The sequence below is a fragment of the Hippocampus bargibanti genome, linkage group LG15 (genome assembly GCF_051943395.1).
Source record: "Hippocampus bargibanti isolate YZ-2025 linkage group LG15, ASM5194339v1, whole genome shotgun sequence".
NCBI lineage: Eukaryota > Metazoa > Chordata > Actinopteri > Syngnathiformes > Syngnathidae > Hippocampus > Hippocampus bargibanti.
Window position 1 is genome coordinate 9,431,791 of NC_142748.1, and position 21,826 is coordinate 9,453,616.

General features: G+C 45.1%; 2 protein-coding genes across 3 annotated transcripts in view; both read left to right on the plus strand.

Annotated features, from left to right (window-relative positions):
• dock1 (dedicator of cytokinesis 1) overlaps window positions 1-14,231 on the plus strand; it is a 42,827-nt gene extending 28,596 nt beyond the window's left edge. Inside the window, exons 28-52 of one of the 2 annotated variants that reach the window (XM_089014837.1) lie at window positions 1,780-1,881; window positions 2,866-2,960; window positions 5,809-5,887; window positions 5,987-6,087; window positions 6,428-6,486; window positions 6,575-6,723; window positions 7,489-7,574; window positions 7,643-7,799; window positions 7,874-7,914; window positions 7,990-8,080; window positions 8,361-8,480; window positions 8,622-8,711; window positions 8,830-8,934; window positions 9,043-9,184; window positions 9,265-9,346; window positions 10,291-10,375; window positions 10,518-10,604; window positions 10,861-11,037; window positions 11,181-11,264; window positions 11,513-11,650; window positions 12,078-12,220; window positions 12,540-12,738; window positions 12,829-13,009; window positions 13,110-13,258; window positions 13,370-14,231. In XM_089014837.1, the coding sequence (XP_088870963.1) occupies window positions 1,780-1,881; window positions 2,866-2,960; window positions 5,809-5,887; window positions 5,987-6,087; window positions 6,428-6,486; window positions 6,575-6,723; window positions 7,489-7,574; window positions 7,643-7,799; window positions 7,874-7,914; window positions 7,990-8,080; window positions 8,361-8,480; window positions 8,622-8,711; window positions 8,830-8,934; window positions 9,043-9,184; window positions 9,265-9,346; window positions 10,291-10,375; window positions 10,518-10,604; window positions 10,861-11,037; window positions 11,181-11,264; window positions 11,513-11,650; window positions 12,078-12,220; window positions 12,540-12,738; window positions 12,829-13,009; window positions 13,110-13,258; window positions 13,370-13,465 (2,838 nt within the window). In that variant the 3' untranslated portion in view covers window positions 13,466-14,231. The remainder of the gene's footprint in view (window positions 1-1,779; window positions 1,882-2,865; window positions 2,961-5,808; window positions 5,888-5,986; window positions 6,088-6,427; window positions 6,487-6,574; window positions 6,724-7,488; window positions 7,575-7,642; window positions 7,800-7,873; window positions 7,915-7,989; window positions 8,081-8,360; window positions 8,481-8,621; window positions 8,712-8,829; window positions 8,935-9,042; window positions 9,185-9,264; window positions 9,347-10,290; window positions 10,376-10,517; window positions 10,605-10,860; window positions 11,038-11,180; window positions 11,265-11,512; window positions 11,651-12,077; window positions 12,221-12,539; window positions 12,739-12,828; window positions 13,010-13,109; window positions 13,259-13,369) is intronic. The other variant, XM_089014838.1, reaches the window with a different exon arrangement.
• Window positions 14,232-14,523: 292 nt separating this feature from the next.
• foxi1 (forkhead box i1) lies at window positions 14,524-16,087 on the plus strand. Its single transcript, XM_089014845.1, has 2 exons — window positions 14,524-15,514; window positions 15,609-16,087. The coding sequence occupies exons 1-2, from the start codon at window positions 14,872-14,874 to the stop codon at window positions 16,085-16,087; spliced, it is 1,122 nt and encodes a 373-aa protein (XP_088870971.1). The 5' UTR covers window positions 14,524-14,871.
• Window positions 16,088-21,826: the final 5,739 nt, after the last annotated feature.

Consider the following 21,826-nt stretch of genomic DNA (forward strand, 5'->3'; position numbering starts at 1 on the left):
TGTGTGAGAGGTGGAGACAGAGAGAGTGAGAGAGCGAGGATTGAGAGTTAGGAGGGAGGAGGGTCAAACGCAACATTTTGAGAATCTCCGAGTTGAGGTTTTTGTCTTTGAAAAGCATTCCCAATACGTTTGTGTGTGTTGAATTTGGTTTGCAAAAAAGTCCCATTTTCAAGACGTTTGTATTGAATCTTGTATTGCGTTTAATGCATTTTTACTCATTCACTGTCATTCCCGAATTGAAAATATGACGTGGAGCGCCATTCCTGAATTTGTTTGGGTTTTGTTTTTTTCTTGCAGGGGTGCCGATAAAGCGTTAGTCAGACCTCTTGAAATATTTTTTCCCTTCCACAAGGCGGCAGTATTCCCCTTTTTTTCCATGTTAGCGCTTTGTTACAGCTTCACCAGTTCTTAATGCCCTACATAAACCAGTATGTATTGCATTGTATTTTGTACAGCTGCGCCCATTTTAAGCTCATATAACTCCAGATCCATATAACTTAGGAATTCACTCTTTTTTTCTGATGAAAGAAGAGAGTCTAAGGTTTCAAACGCTGTATTGAATGTTTATGTAGTCCTAAAACTCAATATTCTGTGGACCCTGCAATTTGAGTGAAAATGACAAAAACCCTGGCACTGGAATGGACACATTTTTGCACATCATCTGGCAGGGAATGAGTTAAGGATTCTTTTAAGACTAGTTTTTTATTTATGTGCAAAACAGATATCTGTTTGTTTAAAATCTTAATATGTCACTTGTAGAATCAAATTACCTGATTTGATTATTGATCCAAGCTTCAGCTTTAACTCTAAACTGACCTATTTCCCCCGAGGGCTTGACCTCGGGGCCTACAGAGTATAGCTATTCAAGGTTAAATAGTTTGTCTTTAAATGGACTGCTCGAGAGAGATGGAGAAAAAAAAAGGTTTTCTTTTTTTTTTGCTTTTTTGTGCTAGTGTAAGCAAACTGTTCCTCCACCGTCCTTGTCGCCCCTCGTATGTAGCGCACGCACAGCAGCGCGGGTCAAAAAGAACCTCCGTGCTGTCACGCCGACGGCCCTGCTGGGATTGTAAATTGATCTATGGATCGCCTATTTTGCAATTCAAAAAACCGCCGCTGTCGCCTCCTGACCGACACCAGCGCCGCGTGCGCTCAGATCAACTCCTGTCCAAGCCGCATTTCAGCTGCCTTGCGGTCAATCACTCTGCTTCCTATCAAAAATGGTCAGTGAGATTTCCCTGCTGTATCTGCTTTTTGGGGGCGAGTAGAGGGGAGATTTTAAATGATTTTTTCCCCCACCCTGTAATCACTTAGTCTTTTTTTTTTCTTATTTCGCCTTCTCAAATTTCCCCCCTTTAACAGGAAGTGGTTATTGAGGTGATAGGTGTCAGAACTCAGCTTTGCTTTATTGTCGCTCGGCGGGTGGAATCAAGTAGATTAACACCCGAGGTTTGACGACAAATATCGGAGGGATGATCGTTGCGTACTCAACATGGATGGGGTAGCGACGAAAAGCCGAATATTAGCATTTTTGTCCCCGCTAGCACGTGACAGGCATCCGAACGAACGCCTCTCCTCCGGTCGGTCGCCTGCTGGGGCGGCCCGTAAGGGACATAGTGGGCTTTTCTAATCAGCCGAGACACAAGGAGGCAGGCGGGTTAATGAGATCGGGCGAGCCTCCCTCCCCCAGCTCCCAAAATCCCGTCCAATCAACTCTGCAAGTCCATTGCAATTTTGACCTCCTTTGACTGTAACGCACTGCTTGTACTTGTTGTTGCGCAGGGGAGCTTCGTGGCCAGCATGACAGCCACGCTGAGGCAGATGGACGACTATCACTACGCGCATCTGATCAACACCTTCGGCAAAATACGAAGTGACGTGGTGGTGAGTGCCAATAGCAGTGCATCACAATCAGAATCAGAAAGCCTTTAATTGTTGGTTGGGTTGAAAAGAAAAAATCTAAGTTTTGCATGTACAAAAAATGGCCCAAGACTTAAGTGTACAACTGCACAAAAATGTTTCGTAAAAAGAACTGTACAGTAAACAGTTTTGTATACATTATAGGTACAGTTATACAGTAATAAAAATCAATAATACGAAATATAAAATGGTAAAATGACACTAAAAGTGATAAAATTGAAAAATGAACTGTAAACAGTTTGGTATATAATAATATTCAATGGAAAACGTTGCTCAAAAACAACAGATCGACATTGTATATTATCCTATCGTGCAAACGTCACGTTGGCCATTTTATATGGATTTGGACTTACGACCGTTTGACTTACGACTGTTTTGTCGGAAGGGAACTCAGTCGTAACTTACCTGTAGAATATATGTCACTGTATTTAATTTTTTTTTTAGAATTTAGAATTAATATTAAATATGGTGGCTGTGCTATTTACAAGATATAAGTCCAGTTTGCTGTTTTTGCTTGTTGTTTTAGGGGGAGGGGGAAGTTGGATTCTTTTCACGTAGATTTTTTTTTGCAGCCATCGCCACATTTCAAGGGATTTTACCCCCCTCTAAACATACCACTTCATGCTTGTTATTCCTGGGGCCAATAAATGGCCATTTTCAGGGTTTCCAATCCCCCCCCCTCCAAAGAAAGCACTCACGGAGCAGCATGAAACACACTGCACATTTATCATGAAAAGACTCTCTAAAAAGTCTCAAGAAATCATGTCGGAAAAGCTGCTGGAAGTCGGACATTTTGCTTGCAATTGCTAATTTTCCAGTCAATTTTGACCGTTTGCAGCAGTCCCTCAAAAATGTACTTAAAGTCAACCCCCAAAACTATTTGCAGGTGAAATGTGGTCGGTACATCATTCGCCAATGTTTCAATACGGTGTGACTTTGTTTTTCCAGGACTTCCTGATGGAAACCTTCATCATGTTTAAAGACCTCATCGGGAAGAACGTCTACCCCTCGGACTGGGTCATCATGAACATGATGCAAAACAAGTAAGTGGCACGCCGCTGTGGCCTTGAGACTAACGATGTTGACGTTGCTAAGGAACAAGAGTCAAAAGTGGGTTAGCATAGCTGCGTGTTGCCCCCCCCCACCTACCCCAACCCAACCTCACCCCGATTCCACCATGCAAATAACATCAACACCAGGCCTCGGCGGCAGTGCTGTAATCAGATGAGCAGGCGGGAATCATAAATGCTAATCTCTCAACTTTCCGTCCCGCCATTTTCCCTGATTGACGTCTTGTTGTCTTTTATTCATTGCCAACCTGGCTCGCTGCCACCTTGGCTAAAATTAAACAACAACAACAACAACAAAAAGTGACAATGCAGCGTCAGCCGCGTCGCCTCGTGCAAAATTACTTTTCGTCGTTCATTAGACGTCCAAGTGTCCCCTAGGTAACCTAGTGCCTTTATTTGGCTTAAGCTTTCTCACCGGGATATGTATATTTTTTCTTTCTTTTAACTTTGTAAGATAACATTTGTGCACCCGTTTTCCTCCATTGGGCCGAAAGTGACATTTCGGTTGCGGGTCTTTTTTTATTGATGCTAATGTGCAGACTCATAAAGCTACGGTAAGTCAAGAATTTGTCCCTCTACAGCCAAATTTTAGTGTGCTCGACTGTTGAAGGATTTTGATTTTTTTCTTAATCTATTTCCGAGCTGGCAGATGGTAGGAGCAAAGTTTGAAAACGGCGTCCTTACATGGGTGCAAAAGTCACCCCACAAGCACGTCGGTGACTAAACGGACGGCGCGTTCATCATATTGCTGAAATGGAGCTAATCACCTTATTAAATTGATCTGATAACTAAGCCTTGTGACCTTGCCGTTATCTCTTTGCACGCAACTTTTTTTTTTCCTACCCGGCGACTCTAGATGGGGCATCGTTTTCCGACTTGCTCCCTGAACTCAATTAGCAAGTATGATCTGCTGATAAATGTTCATTAGCATACGTCTCTGCAAAGGGGGAGGAAGCGGAGGGGCCCCCGACATACATTGAGGATTCAAAATGGCGGCCATCCATCAACGATAATGAGGCGATTTCTCCGACGGCGGCGCATTGCGTGTATTCATCATAATGACGAGGATGTGCGTACTGTATCCAAATGGCTCTTAATGCCGACGGGGTGGCTTCAGAGCAACTGAAATATGTCGCAGGGAGAGTCGCAAATTTTACGGCGAGGCACCTGCATTTGTCTATTCGCCTTCCCAAAAGCCCCTTAAACGTCCCGTCTTAATATTACCCCGCCGACGGGGTGCAGCCATTGGAAAGCAATTTTCGCATGAACCCCGCCATTAAGTATATCAGCTATATTGGCATGTGCACGCTAGCAGAAAATTGAGTGAGAGGTGCACACTGGAAGGTTAGTAAAAGGCTTGAGCGCTAAGCAAAACCAGATTTTTATTATTATTTTTTGCCTTCCTTGACAGGTGTTAACCTTTGCCTGTCATGATTAAGCTGGCACTTAACTACAGCCGCCCCCATTTCAAGCTCAGATAACTCCAGACCCATATAACTTAATACTACTACTACTACTAATAATAATAATAATAATACATTTTATTTCATGCACCTTTCAAAGCTCTCAAGGACACTTTACAGTCACAGACAAGCATAGATACATCCCCATCGTGCTGAGACGGGCAAGGGGGTCACACAGAGGTGGAGGGAGGAAGAGGATCTGAGGGAACGAGAGGGAATACAATTTGAAGAAGGAATTAACTCTTTTTTTCCTGATGAAATCAGATAGTCTAAGGTTTCTTATGCTGAATTGAATGTTGATGTCGTCCTAAAACTCAATATTCTGTGGATCCTGCAATTTGAGGGAAACATGACAAAAACCCTGGCATTGGAGTGCACATTTTTGCACATCGTCTGGCAGTCAATGAGTTAATGTGTTTGGCACATCAGCGGCAGAAAGTTTTGAGGTCACAAATCATGTATCGCGTCAGACATGGCTTGTCTGACGCTTTTTGTTCAAGTCTTCACAAGCCTTTTAAAAGCTCGGCGCCGTTAAAGTTATTAACTTTTAATTGCGGGACATCACAGCGGATTAGTTAGTCGGACGCTTGTTGTCGCCCGCACGCTTTCAGCCGCCCCGCAGTCCTTCTGCTGCGCCGTCTGGATGCCGCGAGGTGCTTCGCTCACTTCACTTGATTCATTTATGGCGAAGGCAGCTGGGAGAGGATGGAGGAGGAGGTCGAGTTATATAACAAATAGAGTCCTTGGAAAACTGGCCGGCAACAAAATTACCAGGCAGAAATGACTTGGGGCTACTTTTCGGTAGGTTTTTTTTATTAGCGACTTATGTAACTTACTTGTTTTATTCCTTTTTTTTATAAAGTAAATGAGTTACAATGTGCTTAAAAATGCCACACGTCCGTTATTTTAACTTCCCTTCCCTAAAAGTTTCCTTGAATTGACTTGTAGCTCTTGTCGCTCACATGGTGATGGAAGAAAAAAAATTACAATGATTCATCGATCACTTTTTTTCTCCACTTTTGCCATTTTTTGTCTAGCTGTCATTGGAGTTCAAAAAGTGGCCTGTTTGACTTTGGATTTGCTCAGTGTGGTGGAACACGAGTTCTTACATTTTTTTTAGTCCTTTGGCATTTGTGAGACATGCCACTCACAATCGCTGTTGACTCTTTTGTTTTACTAGGCAAAGTAGTTTCACTGCCAAGTGACCTTTTCCAAACTGCATAAAAGGGGAACAAAATGCGATTAGAAGTATGTGTTTTTTTTTTTAAGTCAATATTTTAAAATATCACTTTATGGTGCTCCCGCTTATCCGATTTGAGCACCACAAACACTTTTTTGTGCTCCGCTTATCTTCACAGGGTCTTCCTGCGGGCCATTAATCAGTATGCGGCCGTGCTCAACAAGAAATTTCTGGATCAGACCAACTTTGAGCTGCAGGTAAAAGATGAACTTCTCACCACCTTTGAGAAAGCTGTCACTGTATGAACAAATTCTTTTTCGCTGCGCCTCACATCTGCTTTGTTTGTTTCTTTGAAGCTGTGGAACAACTACTTCCACTTGGCCGTGGCTTTCCTCACGCAGGAGTCGCTGCAGCTGGAGAACTTCTCCAGTGACAAACGGGCCAAAATCTGCCATAAGTGAGTCTACCCGAACGCCCACTTTCTGGTCTGCTCTTGTCTCAGTTGCATGATTGTGCTAATGTGAAAATGTAAAGGAATTACAGTAAAGTCTTGTTATATCGATATCGGTTATAATAATAAAGGCAAATCCAATCCATCCAATCCAATCGATAGTACCGCTTATTACGATACTATTTCTGTGAACGCAAGGAGAAAATTACATGCGCGCAGGATCGGATATATCGATAGTCCGGTTATATCGACTCCCGAGAATATCGATATAACAAGACTTTACTGTACTTGTTTAGAATAACGCGATGAGTTTAGTTGACCATTTTGGACCCGCTGATGTTTCCAGGTACCAGGACATGCGACGGCAAATCGGCTTTGAGATCCGCGATATGTGGTACAATCTAGGTAATTCCGCAATCTTTTATTTTCTGGCCTATTGATCATCTTCCGTCTCCTCTAATTCTTTTTTCGCACCCCCCTTATAATAAAAAAGGTCCCCACAAGATCAAATTCATCCCTGAGATGGTTGGTCCCATTCTGGAAATGACGCTAGTGCCAGAGATCGAGTTGCGAAAGGCCACCATCGCCATTTTCTTCGACATGATGCAGTGCGAATTCCACTTCACGTGCAGTTTCCAGAGGGTACGTCAGGGAGTTTTGATTTGGATTTTTGTCAGCAAAAAAACATGTATATGCTAGCCATTCTTCAAAAAAAAAGATTCTTCTCTACAAAAGTCTGCAATCTTAATGCTAAATCATGATGTAAAACGCCTTCAATGGGCTATCCTAACTAGCATCAATATTTGTCAGAGTTATAAACGTGAAAGAAATGGATATCTGTATCCAATTGTGCAAAATACAAACAATGCACAACAGGGTTATCTCCAAAACTGAATTATTTAAATTATCTTTAACGACTACTGCATTTTTTAAAAATAGCATACAATAACGTGCTATCACTATCGCTGTTGTTTCGCATTGAAAGAAAGACGTTGCTGCTGCTACCGCTGCTGCACTTCAATCACACGGGAGCGATGGGGGTGTCTCAAAACAGGAACGTGGGGGGGGGGGGGGGGGGGGTCATAAACGGTGTGTTGCCACGAGCTGGCTTGTAATTGGGCAAATCCCATTTTGATGTGTTGTGCCGCGATTATCAACAGTGACGCCGCAAGCGACGTCATGTTCTGCCTCGTTACGGCATAAAATGAAGCTTTTCTGCATGGGGGGAATCCACTTTTGCGAAGCGAGCAGGCGCCTTTAAATTACACGCAAGGGAAGTACAGTGAATCGTTTTTTATGGGGTGTCGTTCCAGACCCACCCAAAAAAAAGAAATTGCTTAATTTTCTTAGCCTGAATGCAGAAACTGATCCCATTTCAACGTCATAATCACGTTGTGCCATTTGCAGTTTGAGAACGAGATCATCACCAAGCTGGATCACGAGGTGGAGGGCGGCCGCGGTGACGAGCAATATAAAGTCCTCTTCCAGAAGATGTAAGTTCCTGTCTCGCCGTTGCGCCTATAGATGCCATTGAAAAAAACTATTTGAAACCCGTCTCCAGTTTACTGGAACATTGCCGGAAGCACAAATACTTGGCAAAAAGCGGCGAGAACTTTGTCATCCTGGTGGTTCGCTTGTTGGAACGTCTACTGGACTACCGAACCATCATGCACGACGAGAACAAGGAGAACCGCATGAGCTGTACCGTCAACGTGCTGGTTAGTGACAAACGCGTTGTCACTGCTTAAAAATGCATTTCATTTTTCCCGGTGATGTCCTTTTTCCTCGACAGAACTTTTACAAAGAGATTGACCGTGAGGAGATGTACATCAGGTAAGATGACACACTAGTCATTTTTTAAAAATATGTATAAAATCCAAGTACATTTTTTTCTTTGTCTTCCCAAAGGTATTTGTACAAGCTGTGCGACCTCCACAAAGAGTGCGACAACTACACGGAGGCGGCTTACACGCTACTGCTGCATGCCAAGCTCCTTAAGGTACTTTTATTTTTTAATTGTTATTTCTTATGACCAAAAAGTGGACTCGGACAACTTTCACTCATTTGTGTCAAGCCGCGTGAATTGGGGTGGAGGTCAGCGGCGGATCAACAGAAATCCTTTTAGCATGTAAATGGCGCACTCGGCGAATCAGTACGTAGCAGCGGGGAGCGAAATGGATCGCATTTGTTGCGCTTTTTGGAAGCAATCGAACATGTCCGCATTCGTTTGCCTTGATGATAAAACAGGAACATTTTTTGAATTTTTGTTTCCCCCCCAGTGGTCTGACGAGCCGTGCGCCGCCCACCTGACCCAGCGTGACGGCTACCTGGCCGCCACACAAGGCCAACTGAAGGACCAACTCTACCAGCAGATTATCAATTACTTTGACAAGGGCAAGGTGAAGCGCACCGAAGCACACACTTCATTGATCGCTTGCTCTGTGAAATTGTTTCGCAAACATTGAAAATGTGGATTTATGTGTTTTTTTTTCCTTTCAAATGGACACGTGTGTTTGTTTGTTTGTTTGTTTGTCTTGCAGATGTGGGAGGAAGCCATCATTCTGGGGAAGGAACTAGCCGAGCAGTACGAAAATGAAATGTTTGACTTTGAGCAGCTTAGTGCGTCCCTGGTACGGTCATTCATTTATTTTTCCCTCCAAATATGGTTATATCATAACTCATTGACACAACCGACAATATGATCCTGGCGACGGAACGGCTGTTTCACAACTGCGTATCCCTTCACAGCGCAAGCAGGCGCAGTTCTACGAGAACATCGTCAAGGTGATCCGGCCCAAACCCGACTACTTCGCCGTGGGATACTATGGCGTCGGCTTCCCGTCCTTCTTGCGGGTGAGTGGATTGAAGACAAGTGTAGTTATATTGACACAAAGTTATTGGATTAGCCACATGGAATAGGTAACGTGACCAGGATGACAAATTTGGCTCCCCCCACCCCAGAACAAAATGTTCATCTACCGCGGCAAGGAGTACGAGCGCTGGGAAGACTTTGAGGCCCGTCTCCTCACGCAGTTCCCCAACGCCGAGAAGATGAAGACCACCACGCCGCCCAGCGAGGACATTAAGAATTCCCACGGACAATGTATCCATCATTCTGTAACTATTAAAAAAAATCATATTTTTGAGAGTAGATTTAACATTCCTTAATGTGTCTGTGTGAAGACGTGCAGTGTTTCACGGTGAAACCCATCCTGGATTTACCTGCCAAATTCCAGAACAAACCTGTCGCTGAACAAATCCTCAGGTGGGTGTCAAAGTCAAAAATGTATTAGCAACAATCCTCATACCGGATTGATTTTATTTAATTCTTAACTCATTCACTCCAAGACAATGTGCAAAAATGTGTCCACTCCGGTGCCAGGGTTTTTGTCATTGTCACTCAAATTGCAGGATCCACATAACATTGAGTTTTAGGACGAGTTAAACATTCGATACAGTGTTAGAAACCTTAGGCTCTCTGCTTTCATCTGAAAAAAGAGTCAATTCCTAAGTGATATGGGTCTGGAGTTATATGAGCTTGAAATGAGGGCGGATGTCCAAAATACAATGCAATATTGATGTATATAGCGCTCTAACAACTGCTCAAGCCGTAACAAAGCGCTAACATGGACAAACGGCGAATGCTGCCAATCGTGGAAGGGAAAAACATTGCCAGAGGTCTGACCAGCGCTTTATCAACACCCTTTCATGACATTAAATATTTTTTCTCCCTTGAAATATATTTCTGTAGGTGGCCCAAGCACGCGTGCGTTTGCCCGATCCGCTCACGCGCGCCGTTGAGGCGTATAAATTCCCTTAGATGCGCGAGCCATCGAATGCATCAGTGGGCATAATTAAAAGGGGATGTTTATGCCGTGGAAACCTTTTAGCAAATACACCAGCTTTTATCGCGCAGCTGCAGGGCGCCCCCTCCCCGCCATGCGCCCACGACGGTGGTGAGTGTCTCTGACCTGCCTTTGCCCGAGTGCCTCGTGGCCCAATTCAGGCCGGTGGTGCGTTCAATTTGCGCCGTCAATCATTTGTTTATTAGATCAAGAAGTTCACGCCGCAATTTCTCGCATCACTCTGGCTCTCCAGTAATGCGATTTCAAAAGGTGCCGAGATGGCAAAGAAGGCTTCAGTCATCTGGAGTCCAAGATGTCTCGTGTCACCGGTGAATCATTTGCTCTTTTCTCTCTCTTCCAAAAGCTTCTACACAGTCAATGAAGTCCATAAATTCCAGTATTCGCGACCGGTGAGAAAAGGCGAAAAGGACCCGGACAACGAGTTTGCGGTAAGTCATTGAATTGAAAGGATGGCAATGAATTAAAATGATTTTCTTAATGGTTGACAGTCTTGTCGCCGGATTTTTTTTTTTTAAATGGAGGTCTAACTAGTTGCATAATATACTAAAACAAGTCGAAATCTGTGTTCAGAACATGTGGATTGAGAGGACCACGTACACGACGGCCTATAAGCTGCCGGGCATCCTGCGCTGGTTCGAAGTCAAGTCCGTGTGCACGGTGAGTTGCAGGCCCTTCCTAATCTGATGACGTTCAAGCCCTGCCGATCGATGGCGGCGATTAAGCGATTTGGACGGCCATATTATTATATTATTATATTATTATATATATGAATACGTCCCTTTGTTGTCAGAAGAATCGATTAAGCTGTCGCTTTTTAAATAATGCTTGTTTATGGAAAATTTCCCCCTCTAAATTGCATCGACATGAATTTTCACAATTTAAATTCACCCCTGATGCTTTTCCGTGCATTCAGGATGAAATCAGCCCCCTGGAAAACGCCATGGAGACAATGCAGCTAGCCAACGACAAGATCAGCAGCATGGTCCAGAAGCACCTCAGCGACCCCAACCTACCCATCAACCCCCTCTCTATGCTCCTCAACGGCATCGTGGACCCCGCCGTCATGGGCGGTTTCGCCAACTATGAGAAGGTTAAGCCCCGCCTCTCATTCCGTCGCACTTTTACAGGAGTTGACCAAAGCCCACCAAGAACTATTTGTTTATGTGTTTTGGCTTCGCCCCCACTTGATCCAAAATGTGAACAAATGCAGATTGCGCATTCCTTCCCTCGTAGGCTTTCTTCAACGACAAGTACACGCACGAACACCCGGAAGATCAGGACAAGATCGACAAGCTCAAGGATCTCATCGCCTGGCAGGTGCGACTCGGTGCACGCAAAGTGTGTTGCCATGCCGCCGCTCGGATGCGCTTCAATCATCCTCCATCACGCTCGCTCCGCTCTATAAAAAGGCCCTCGACGGGTATCCCGGGAGACGGGAATCCGGCACACGCATGTTTGTGTCTCCCACATCTCCCGTTGAGCTTTCCAAATCACGATAAACACAATTTGAAATCTATGTATAAGGTTGAAACGTTGCACGTTTTTGGCATGGCGCCGTTCTGCAGATCCCCCACCTGGCCGAGGGCGTGCGCATCCACGGGGAGAAGGTGACGGAGGCGCTGAGGCCTTTCCACGAGCGCCTGGAAGCCTGCTTCAAGCAGCTCAGGGAGAAGGTGGAGAAACAGTACGGCGTCAAAACGCTGGTGAGAATTGAATTCCAAGCTGGGAAATACAAAAAAAAAATAAAAGACCATAGCTCCACCTTCAGGCAGAGTGAGATAGCCACAATGGAAATCACCGTCTTATTTTTATTTATTAGTAAAGGATGTAACATTTAAAATTAGCCTATTTTTAATCATGCAAAATGCTAATATGTGCTGGTCTTTTTTTTCTTCGTATTTAGAAAATAGTACTGAAGGATTTGGCCAGTACAGAGGTTCTTCCAGTACTTTATTTTTATATTTTAAACAATACCGTTACTTATATCTTCTATCATCTTAAAAATAATCACTTTGACTATACTTCCATGCAACACTTGTCATAACCGATTGTCAAACGTAACTTATTAATATGATAATGAATCTCAATGCTTCTTTTTTTTTCTCCCATGAATGCCGATCGCCTTCCCAGCCGGCGGCGGACGAGCGTCGCGGTTCTCGACCTCACTCGATGGTTCGCTCCTTCACCATGCCGTCGTCGCAGCGGCCTCTGTCCGTGGCCTCCGTGACCTCCGTCTCCTCGGATAACTCGCCCTCCAGGCCAGGATCTGACGGGTAACTAACTCTAAAGTACTGGCAAGCCAACGTGGATTCAAAAATCAATTCCTGGCTCGGCGTGGTAATCATTTCATTGTGATCTGCGCCGTGGACACCGGAGGGCAGTATTATATGGACATAAGCATAGACTATAAAGGAGCTCAGTAAGATGCAGTAATATCTATCATTCTTTGCTGGGGATAAAGAATCTATTTTAGGCCGGTTCAATTTTTTTTATGTAATTTTTAATTTTAATAGATATATATATTTTTTCATGTGTGGTCCCCGAAGAAGATGTCTTTTTGGCCGTTTCTTTACATCTTTTGCGTCGTTCCAGGTTTGCCTTGGAGCCTCTGCTCCCCAAGAAGCTGCACACCAAGTCCCAAGACAAGCTGGACCGCGACGAGCCCGAGCGCGAGCGACGAGACAAGAAGAAGGAAAAGCGCAACAGCAAGCACCAGGAGATCTTCGACAAGGAGATGAAAACCACCGAGATCCCGCTGCAGCCCGCCGAGGCCGTCATACTTTCCGAGACGGTATGGCGCCCCCTTCTGCCTTTGCTTTGGATTGTTTCCACAACAGCCACAACAGAATGAATCTCCATTACATTTTTCGTCTTGTTGCAGATCAGCCCGTTAAGGCCCCAGAGGCCCAGGAGTCAGGTGCTAAATCAGATTGTCGGAGACCGTCGCCTGTCCGCGTCACCGGGACCGCCCGCCCCCTCGTCATCCAACTCATCGTCCTCGTCTTCCTCGCCGGGACCGCCGCCCATCACGCCACGCAGCAAACTCTCCTTCAGTCTGCACAGTGAGCTGCCCTATTATTTGCCCAATTATTGTTCATGTGGAGATCTTTAAAAATTATTACACTGCAACAAAAAAATTGAGCTATGGTGATTTCTGGTCAGGTGTGGATCTGAACGGGGTCGCCTGCACCGACAAGGTGGATGTCCCGCCTCCACTTCCCGTCAAAGGCAGCACGGCGGATTACGGCAACTTGCTGGATAATCAAGACTTGAGCGCACCAACCGCGACCACGCCGCCGTCGCATCAACGGGTATGTACCAGTTTAAAAGCAAAAACAACATTATTATGTTTATTATCTTTCTTTCTTTTAGCTCGAAGCCGATGTGTTGCTCGGACTAATGACCTTCTGTTTGCGACGTAGCATTTACCGCCACCGCTCCCCAGCAAGACGCCGCCACCCCCTCCTCCCAAGACCACCAGGAAGCAGACATCCATCGATTCGGGAATTGTACAGTAAGCGTATAAATACAAACAAACCAAAACTGCCACAAAAAATACAATAAAAAAAATATTGGCTGCTGCCCCTCAAGACTGACACACACGCAGAAACTGTCAAAGACACACACGTTCCTGGCACTCATCACCTACGCTGACAAGATGAATACCTCATTGCAGACCTTTTTGAGTTTTTACCCTTCAATTCAACTCTAATGTGCCACTATATTTGTACAGAGGTTTGTATATAGGATTTTATTTTCTCTTTTGTACCTTATTGTTTGTATTAACGCATTATTAGATATCACGAGGCATTTTTCACAACGCGACAAACAAAGCAACAAAAAAAAATAATAATGCTGTCGGGTGACATTTTACTGGGGAAAAGTTTGACTAAACAAGCGTCTGAAATTTTCATTGTGAACAGCTCCAAATTCACTACTGACAACACTTTTGAATAAATATTCACAGTGTATGGACTTTGCAAGCAAAAATACGTGTGGTGCTTCGTTATTTTACCCACTTAACAGCAGTTGGTATGAATTTCATTTTTTAACCCCCAGTTTTTATATTTGCGGCATTTTCTTCAGTTGCTTGAGTGGTGTGTACAATTCAAAGTATTGTTCTCAAGAAAATAAGTACACATAAAATTAACTAAAGATGACCAAAAAGCTACTTAAATAATATTATTTCTGTACAACTGAATCAATGAATTCATTTAAATAATTACAATTTACATTGTCATTTGGTTCATTTATGGTCCATAAAAATGCAACACTCTCTTTTTTAAATATTTTTCCTTTTATTGTGATCTGATTGTTGATGCAGTAAGCAAAGTGTCCAAATAATAAATAGAATGAGGTAAGTCTGTATTATTTTGAATTTATAATCATGTGATGAGCATTCATGTTATGTGATTGTACTTTATTGGTGCATGGTGCAACTCAGCAGAAAAGTAACTAAGTTTTGACAAGTGCTTAGAAATTAAAGTTATTATTATTATTATTATTATTATTATTATTATTATTATTATTATTATTATTATTAAGCAAATCCCATTTTTATGAAATATAGCCTATTTGTACAACATATCATTTCACATGTTTGTTTTATGTTATTTAGTCCTTTTTAATGGTGATGTTATTATAATGGCTCCACTTGGGCGCAGTAAGAAAAAAAACAAGAGTAAACCGTGAGGCTCACTGTGTTAAATGGAGATGGTATCATCATCAAATGGAGATGTTATCGGTGCTCATTGAAAGGCAGATTGGACCCGATTGAAAAAGAAGAGGTGTGACCGACCCCCCCTTCCAGGGAAGAAAAAAAATCTCCCCGGGAGCTCCACCCTTGCCCATAAATACGCCTCCTTCCCCGGAATGGGAGTTCACTTGCTTCCAAGTTTCCTGTGTGGGTCGTTTGGTTGGAACAATGAACGCCTTTGGATCGCAGCAAGCCTCCAGCCAGCAGCAGCAGAGCAACGGCAGCCACCCCGCTCACGACCTCCTGGACATGGCTGTGTACTGTGACAACTACGGCGTCTACCAGCACCAAAATCTCCACCATCTCCATCACCCACAGAGACCCCCCAACCACCCCTCCGGCTACGGCTTGAGCGACTACGCCGCCCCGCCCACCAACCCCTACCTGTGGCTCAACAACTCCCCGGCCTCGACCTACCTGCCCCCCGGCTGCGGCGGCGGTGGTGGCGGTGGAGGAGGCGGCGGCGTCGGCTCCACTTACCTGCCGTCGGCTGGCTACGCCTCCGGCGGCCAGCGGCAGCTCCTGGCGGCCCCAAGTGGGCTGGCAGGCGCCGACTTGGGCTGGTTGTCCATCTCCAGCCAGCAGGAGCTTTTCAAGATGGTCCGGCCTCCGTATTCGTACTCGGCCTTGATCGCCATGGCCATCCAGAATGCCCAGGACAAGAAATTAACACTGAGTCAGATCTACCAGTACGTGGCCGAAAACTTTCCGTTTTACAAGAAAAGCAAAGCCGGCTGGCAGAACTCCATCCGGCACAATTTGTCGCTCAACGATTGCTTCAAGAAAGTGGCCCGGGATGAGGACGACCCCGGTGAGTGCCGCTTGTTTGAACGCGTTCATTGACACTCGAAAAAATGGCCCGAAAACGTATTTATTTCAGCAATTCTACTTACTCTTCCCCTCAGGGAAGGGCAACTATTGGATGCTGGACCCCAACTGCGAAAAAATGTTCGACAACGGCAACTTTCGTCGCAAACGCAAGAGGCGGGCAGAAATCGGCACCGCGGCGGACAAGCCTGACTCCCATGCCCAGCACAAGCTCTCGGACACGGCCAGCTTGCAGAGCTCGTCCCCGCCCAGCCTGCGCGGTTCACCGGCCTCCACGGAGCCCCGTTCGTCGCCGCCCACCTCGGCCGATCACAGTCCGTGTTTTGCGGGCTTCGTGTCAGGCGTCAACACGCTGCTCCCCACCGCAGCAGAGACCTCATCTCGGGGCTCTGACCGGGACTTTGGCACGGAGTTGGCCCAAGGTCGAGAGGGCACGCCCGGACTGGGCTCCTACTCGCCCTCCTTAATACATGACAGCAGAATGAACTACTACAACCTCAGTAATCATTTCACTGTCAACAATCTCATTTACGGCAGGGAAGGGACAGAAGTTTAACAGATATATACATATATATATCTACATATATATACATATATGTATATGTATATATATGTATGTATATATGTGTGTGTGTATATCTAACTCTGTTACATATATACATATATGTATGTATATGTATGTGTTTATATGTGTATATATATGCATATATATTTATAAATCTATATAGTATGTATATGTATATATTTATGTATATGTATCTAGATATGTATATATACATGTATATAACGAAAAGTTTCCCCATTTTTCACCTCATATATATATATATATATATATATATATATATATATAGTATAACATACCATAACATAGTATAACAAGTAGAACATATATGCTGCACAGTATATATATATAAGTAAGACACTTGTCCCAATGGAGGAAATGTACAAACATTATTTTTTATTAGAAAAGTTACTTGTATTTTGTTTTATTTAAACTCATATTGATGTTTGAATAAAATACTTTTTTATATATTTGTGCTTACCAGTCTTGTCTACATTCACACATTTTTTATTGTTATTGTGATTATTCACCTTCTCCTTTTTTATGCCCACCCCCCAAAAAAATCCTGCCAGGTTGTCTCCAATCAAGTGCCTATAAATCATCAAAGTGTGTAAAAACGGAGACATTTTCCGCCTGTCACCCCCAATCGGCCCTTAAATCGCCACACCGCCCAACCCTGACCCGGTTCACAAGTTCATATTTTTGTTTCCGGCTCGTTTTACGCGAACCTGCGAGGATTATTTGTACCTGTCCCCCACCCAGCTGTCCCCGAACATCACGCACGAAGTCTGCACACTCCTTTACGGAAGAGCATCCGACACTGGAATCAAAGTCGTGTAAAATCGAGGAAGCACCTCTCTGTCGGCGGGATAATTGAGTGCAGTGAAGCACTGCGTGAAAAGCAGAATGAATTGTGATGCACAATGACCGCTTGGCATCGGGTACGCTCCCCTCCTGGGCTCAGATGAAAATATTGCCATCTGAAGATGTGGGAACAAACTATGCCTTTTGTGCCATTATCTGGGAACAAAGCGCAATGTCGGCAAAAATGAGGCTTTAAAGTCATGTACACACACTCATGGTCAACAACAAGGCGCACTAAAGCTGAAATGACTACCCAAAGCCATCTTCAAGTTTGACTTAAAATAATCATATTTATTGCCATGTATGTAGAACACACAAGGAATTTGTCTCCTGTAGAACAGGCTGCATCGGGAAAAAATGCAAAGAGGCACGATACAGTTCTATTTAGGTTACTGTTTAGAGAGTTAATGGTGATGGGGGAAGAGCTGTTTAAATGTCTGCTGGATTTGGTGCGCATGGATCAGTCGCTGGAAAAGGTGGTGGGCAGGTTGCGGAGTGTCCAGTAGGCTTTTGCGCGCCCTTGTTTTTCGATTCGATAATAATAATCGACCTCTACTTGCCCAGTTTACTCTGACATGCAAGCAAAAATCCATCTGATTCTTGCTTGCATGTCAATCAATCAATCGTATCTGACAATGAAAGTTCTTTCTAGTCCAGAAGTGGAAAGTAGCACTTCGATCTGGTCTTGTTTTCGTTATCGAAATTAAAGAGGTTTCTGGCCGCACACCAGTAAGCCGTCCATGTGTTGCATTGAAGACGTGATGACAGCTTCATGACCGGGGAAGATCTGTAATATATGTATGACAGTAGGGGGTGTGGAGGGGGGCTGCTTGAGTGACAGGTGAGGAGAATGCCCATCAGAGTGCTTGACCCGATTGGGTTTCATCACTTCGGTCCATCCAATGCCTGGAAAAATTAATGCATCGCCAAGACATGGATGGGGGGGGGGCGTTTGCCAGTATGAATATATAGATTAAATACATTTTGGATTACATACAACACTCCTAAAAAGTTTTTGACGCCCCCCCCCCCCCCAACCACATCCCTGTCTGAGTATAATCCGTTAACACACACACATTAGGGAATTGTCTGGGGGGTGCAAGAGGACAGTTTAAGAGGGGAGGTGGATGTGGTGGGGGGGGGGGGTTCCGTGGTGACAGCGCACAGCTTGAAGCACCTGCACTCTGTCATTGCTTGCTCGTCGCAGACAGGAAGTGGTGACAGATGACACAGGAAGTAGGTGCACGGCGCAGTGAGTCGGGGGTGGTCGCTGTGGGTTCCGAGCCGGAAATCTTGGTGTGTGCGTGTGTTTGGGGGGACGGGGGGTGCACGTCTGACTACTTTAAACCAATAGTGCCGTTTCACCTGCTTCCATGCTGCACAGAATGTGCGTATGTGTGATAGTGCCCCCAGTTCCCAGGAGAATCCCCCCCCCCCTTTCTCCTGCCATCAAAACAAAACTCCCCTTGGGCCTTAATGAGACCCCCTACCTCCTCCTCTATTATGAGGGAGAGACAGCAGAGGGAAGACAGACTCAGAGACCTTGCCCATTCAACCACCAGTGCACCCCCCCCCCCAATTTGAACTCAGGCTCTACAAATGTTTTCATCCAAGGGCCACAAAATTTCAGATTTCCTTTCAGTCTGCTTAGCATAATGCTAACATACAATGCAAAATGACATAGACAGGCTAACAAAACTAACATTGTTGTCAATCAATCAAAGTTTAAAGACAAACGGTGGTGCAAAATGTGGACACAGGTAGCGATTGGCCCCCGGGTTGTATTTTTGACCCCCCACCCCCACCCCCTCTGACCCCTACATGGAGTGAAGCTTCTTTTCTTGCCTCCCCAGTCAACGTTTGACTTTGGGTCCCTGTAAGCTGCTGATGATCTGGGAGATCAAGACCCAAAATGACAGGCTTTCAGCAAACCGACCCCCCCAATCTCTCCAAAATGCCTTTTTTGTCTTTTTCACTCCACTTCAACCCCCCCCCCCCCAACTCCATTCACTTCTAACACACCTGAGGGAGGTTCATGTTTGCTCATGCGTGTGTGGCAAAAGTTGAGATGGCACCATCATGGACCCCCCCCTTCCAATACCTCCCGGACCCCCTCCTATCTCATAAAGCAACATCATGATGAGATTTTGGGTTTTTTTAATAAAGCTGACAGCATAATAGCCCCCGTTTCCCAGTCCCGACGTCCTGCCACTATATTTAAACGTTCATTTAAGGAACGCCTTCAATAAAGAGCACAATCGGGAATAATGACAAGGGAGGGAGGGGGGGGGGGCACATAATGACGCAATCAGAATGCTGTCAAATGAAAGTCAAGTCTTTGGCCCCGGAATAGAACTTGAGCAATGAATGCTCACATTTGAAGCCATGATGAAGCCGTTTCATCGGAAGAGAGACAGCAAGTAGGAGAACGCGGGCAGGAGTTGTTACGGATGTATTTCAAGTGTTGACAGCGGGTAAAATTTCCGTGGCCGTATTTCATGCCGTCACGCTCACCTGTAATTGATGTTTTATGTCTGCGTGCGTCCGAGGAGCCAAAACGCGGCGGGATAAATCACGGTTGATGATCACGACTTAACACTTTCCCATACGGATCTGGTTTTAGGGCGCCTACCCGGATTTTTTATTTCTCCTACCATCATCTGGTAATACTGCGTGTTTTGTGTTAAAAAAAAACGTTTATTTGGCTTTTTTTATTTGAAAATTATGATTTTTTTTCTGGTTACATTTTAATGTCTCAAATAGCTGGAATTGTTTTGTAACCTGAAAAATCCCTGCATTACAGGAATATCCCCCTCATTTTATTTTTTAAATAATTGTTCAATTCAAACAAGTGTAGGATCATATTTTTTAAAAATAGGTTATATTTTGCCAACTCTGAATTTAACTTCAATTCATAATATTACCAGTAATTACGTTTCAAAAAAACCTTTAAAGACTTCTTTCTTGTGTCCTTATTTGCTTTAAAGATGTCGGCACTTTGAAAGCTGCGATTGCTCCGCCGACCAAGCTTTTCGCCCTTCGGCTTCTACATTTTTACGGCGGCGTCCAAAACGTCACGGTTCTTAATGCTTTGGAAGTCATCTCCAGGAGAAGAAGGAGAAAGAAGAAGAAGAAAAAAGAAGGAAAGAAAGCAACTCGACTAAGTCCTGCAGGAATTTCCTCCCCGGGGGATCCCTGAGTGATGTCCGTCTCCTCCCAGTCCATCACGGCTGAAACTGGATCACTTGACACTCACTCGCTTAAGTGACTTCAGTTCCTCGCAAATCCTGCGCGCCGTTGCTTCTCAGGAACTTGTTGTTCTGGGATTCGCACCTTTGGACCACAATAAAGGGGTCAGAATACCCCACTCCCCCCCAAAAGACGGCGCCTTCATTTCTCTTATCTCCCCCGATCAGTCAAATAGACACGTTTAATTGGATTGGATTGGATTTGATAAGCATTTATTAGTCCCACAGTGGAAAAACTGACATTTAATAGCAGAAAAGTGATGAAAGGAAAGGAAGAAGTCGAAAAACAAAATACGTGAGCTGCTGTAAAGACAGCCACTCTCGCGGCAAAGACACCATTTTAAGCACTTTCTGCCCCCTCTTTGTTATATGAAGCAGTTCCATCATGGTGGAATGTGCACGTCTGCTACGAGCTAAATGTTGAAAGCAAACACGGAGCTGTAGCATCCATTGACCAAAAGAGATTGTGTCATATTTCCTGTCCAATGTAAATCCGCTTCAATTCCAAGCATCGGCGCCATTTTGGACTTCTTAATATTTTTACTGTTGAAGGGAAAAACATTTTTTAAAATATTTTTCTAACATAGCTTGGATGGGAGTACTAGTATTCTTTTTTTTTGTCAAAGGAAGGAAGGCGGCAGATAAGACTGTCTTCACCCCGTGCGTCACCTCATCACCTTGCCGTCGCGTGTCAACGACGGACGGAAGAGGCGAGCTGGGACGCAAAGGGACAAACGACAGGTTGTGGGGGGGGGGGGGGGGGCTGTTGGGGGGTTTACACTTAGCATCGGAGCAGCCGAGCCCAACTTGTAGCGGGGTCGGGGTATGGGATCCGGGGGGCTAAGGGGTCGTAGTCGCTCACCCCGGGGCGACACTCGGGCCTCCGCCTCGGCCCCTCTATTGTCAACAGGCCCGACTTTTCATCCGCCGTGTTTCCTGCCGCCGCATTCCTCCTCCGTCTGATACCCACACCGGCAGGGGCGCGGGACGAGGGGTGACTTGTAACTGCGTGAGCACCCCCTAGCACGTCAAGGGTGATATATGGAGCGCGGTAACACGACGCCTCGGATCCTGAGCGCAAGAATAGGGGTCACGTGCAAACACTCGAGGCGCCGGCGCTCCCGTTTGACCACCTGATGCGGACACAAAAAGACTAAATAAATAAATGCATCAATAATCATGTTTTTTCATCTCTCAAAAGGTGCAGTTTTTCTTCTCAGTGCACCTTTTCCACAGATGACTTCCTTCTTGCTTCCGATTGCCTGTCCACCGTCTGCCTGTAGCGCCCTCTGTTGCTATGGCATGCACTCTACAACCTCATCCGCATACTGTGACGCCCATGCTGCAGGATCATTTTGACTTTTAAATTGGGGGGGGCAAGTCAGGGGTCCGCCACGTCTGACTAATTGTGTAGCGGGGCCCCGAAGCCGATCTGCGACCCCTCAAGCTGTCAGACGCCGTGTCTCCTCGCCCCCTGCAGGGCGTCGCTATTGTTGAAAGGGGGGGGGGGGGGGGGCAAATGCCTTTTTTTTTGTCTCCATCGGCCTGCAACCTTTTTGGGGGGCCATTTTCCAGGGTCCAGTTTGCGCTGGCTCCGGAGGTCAAAAGCCCGCTTCCGGAG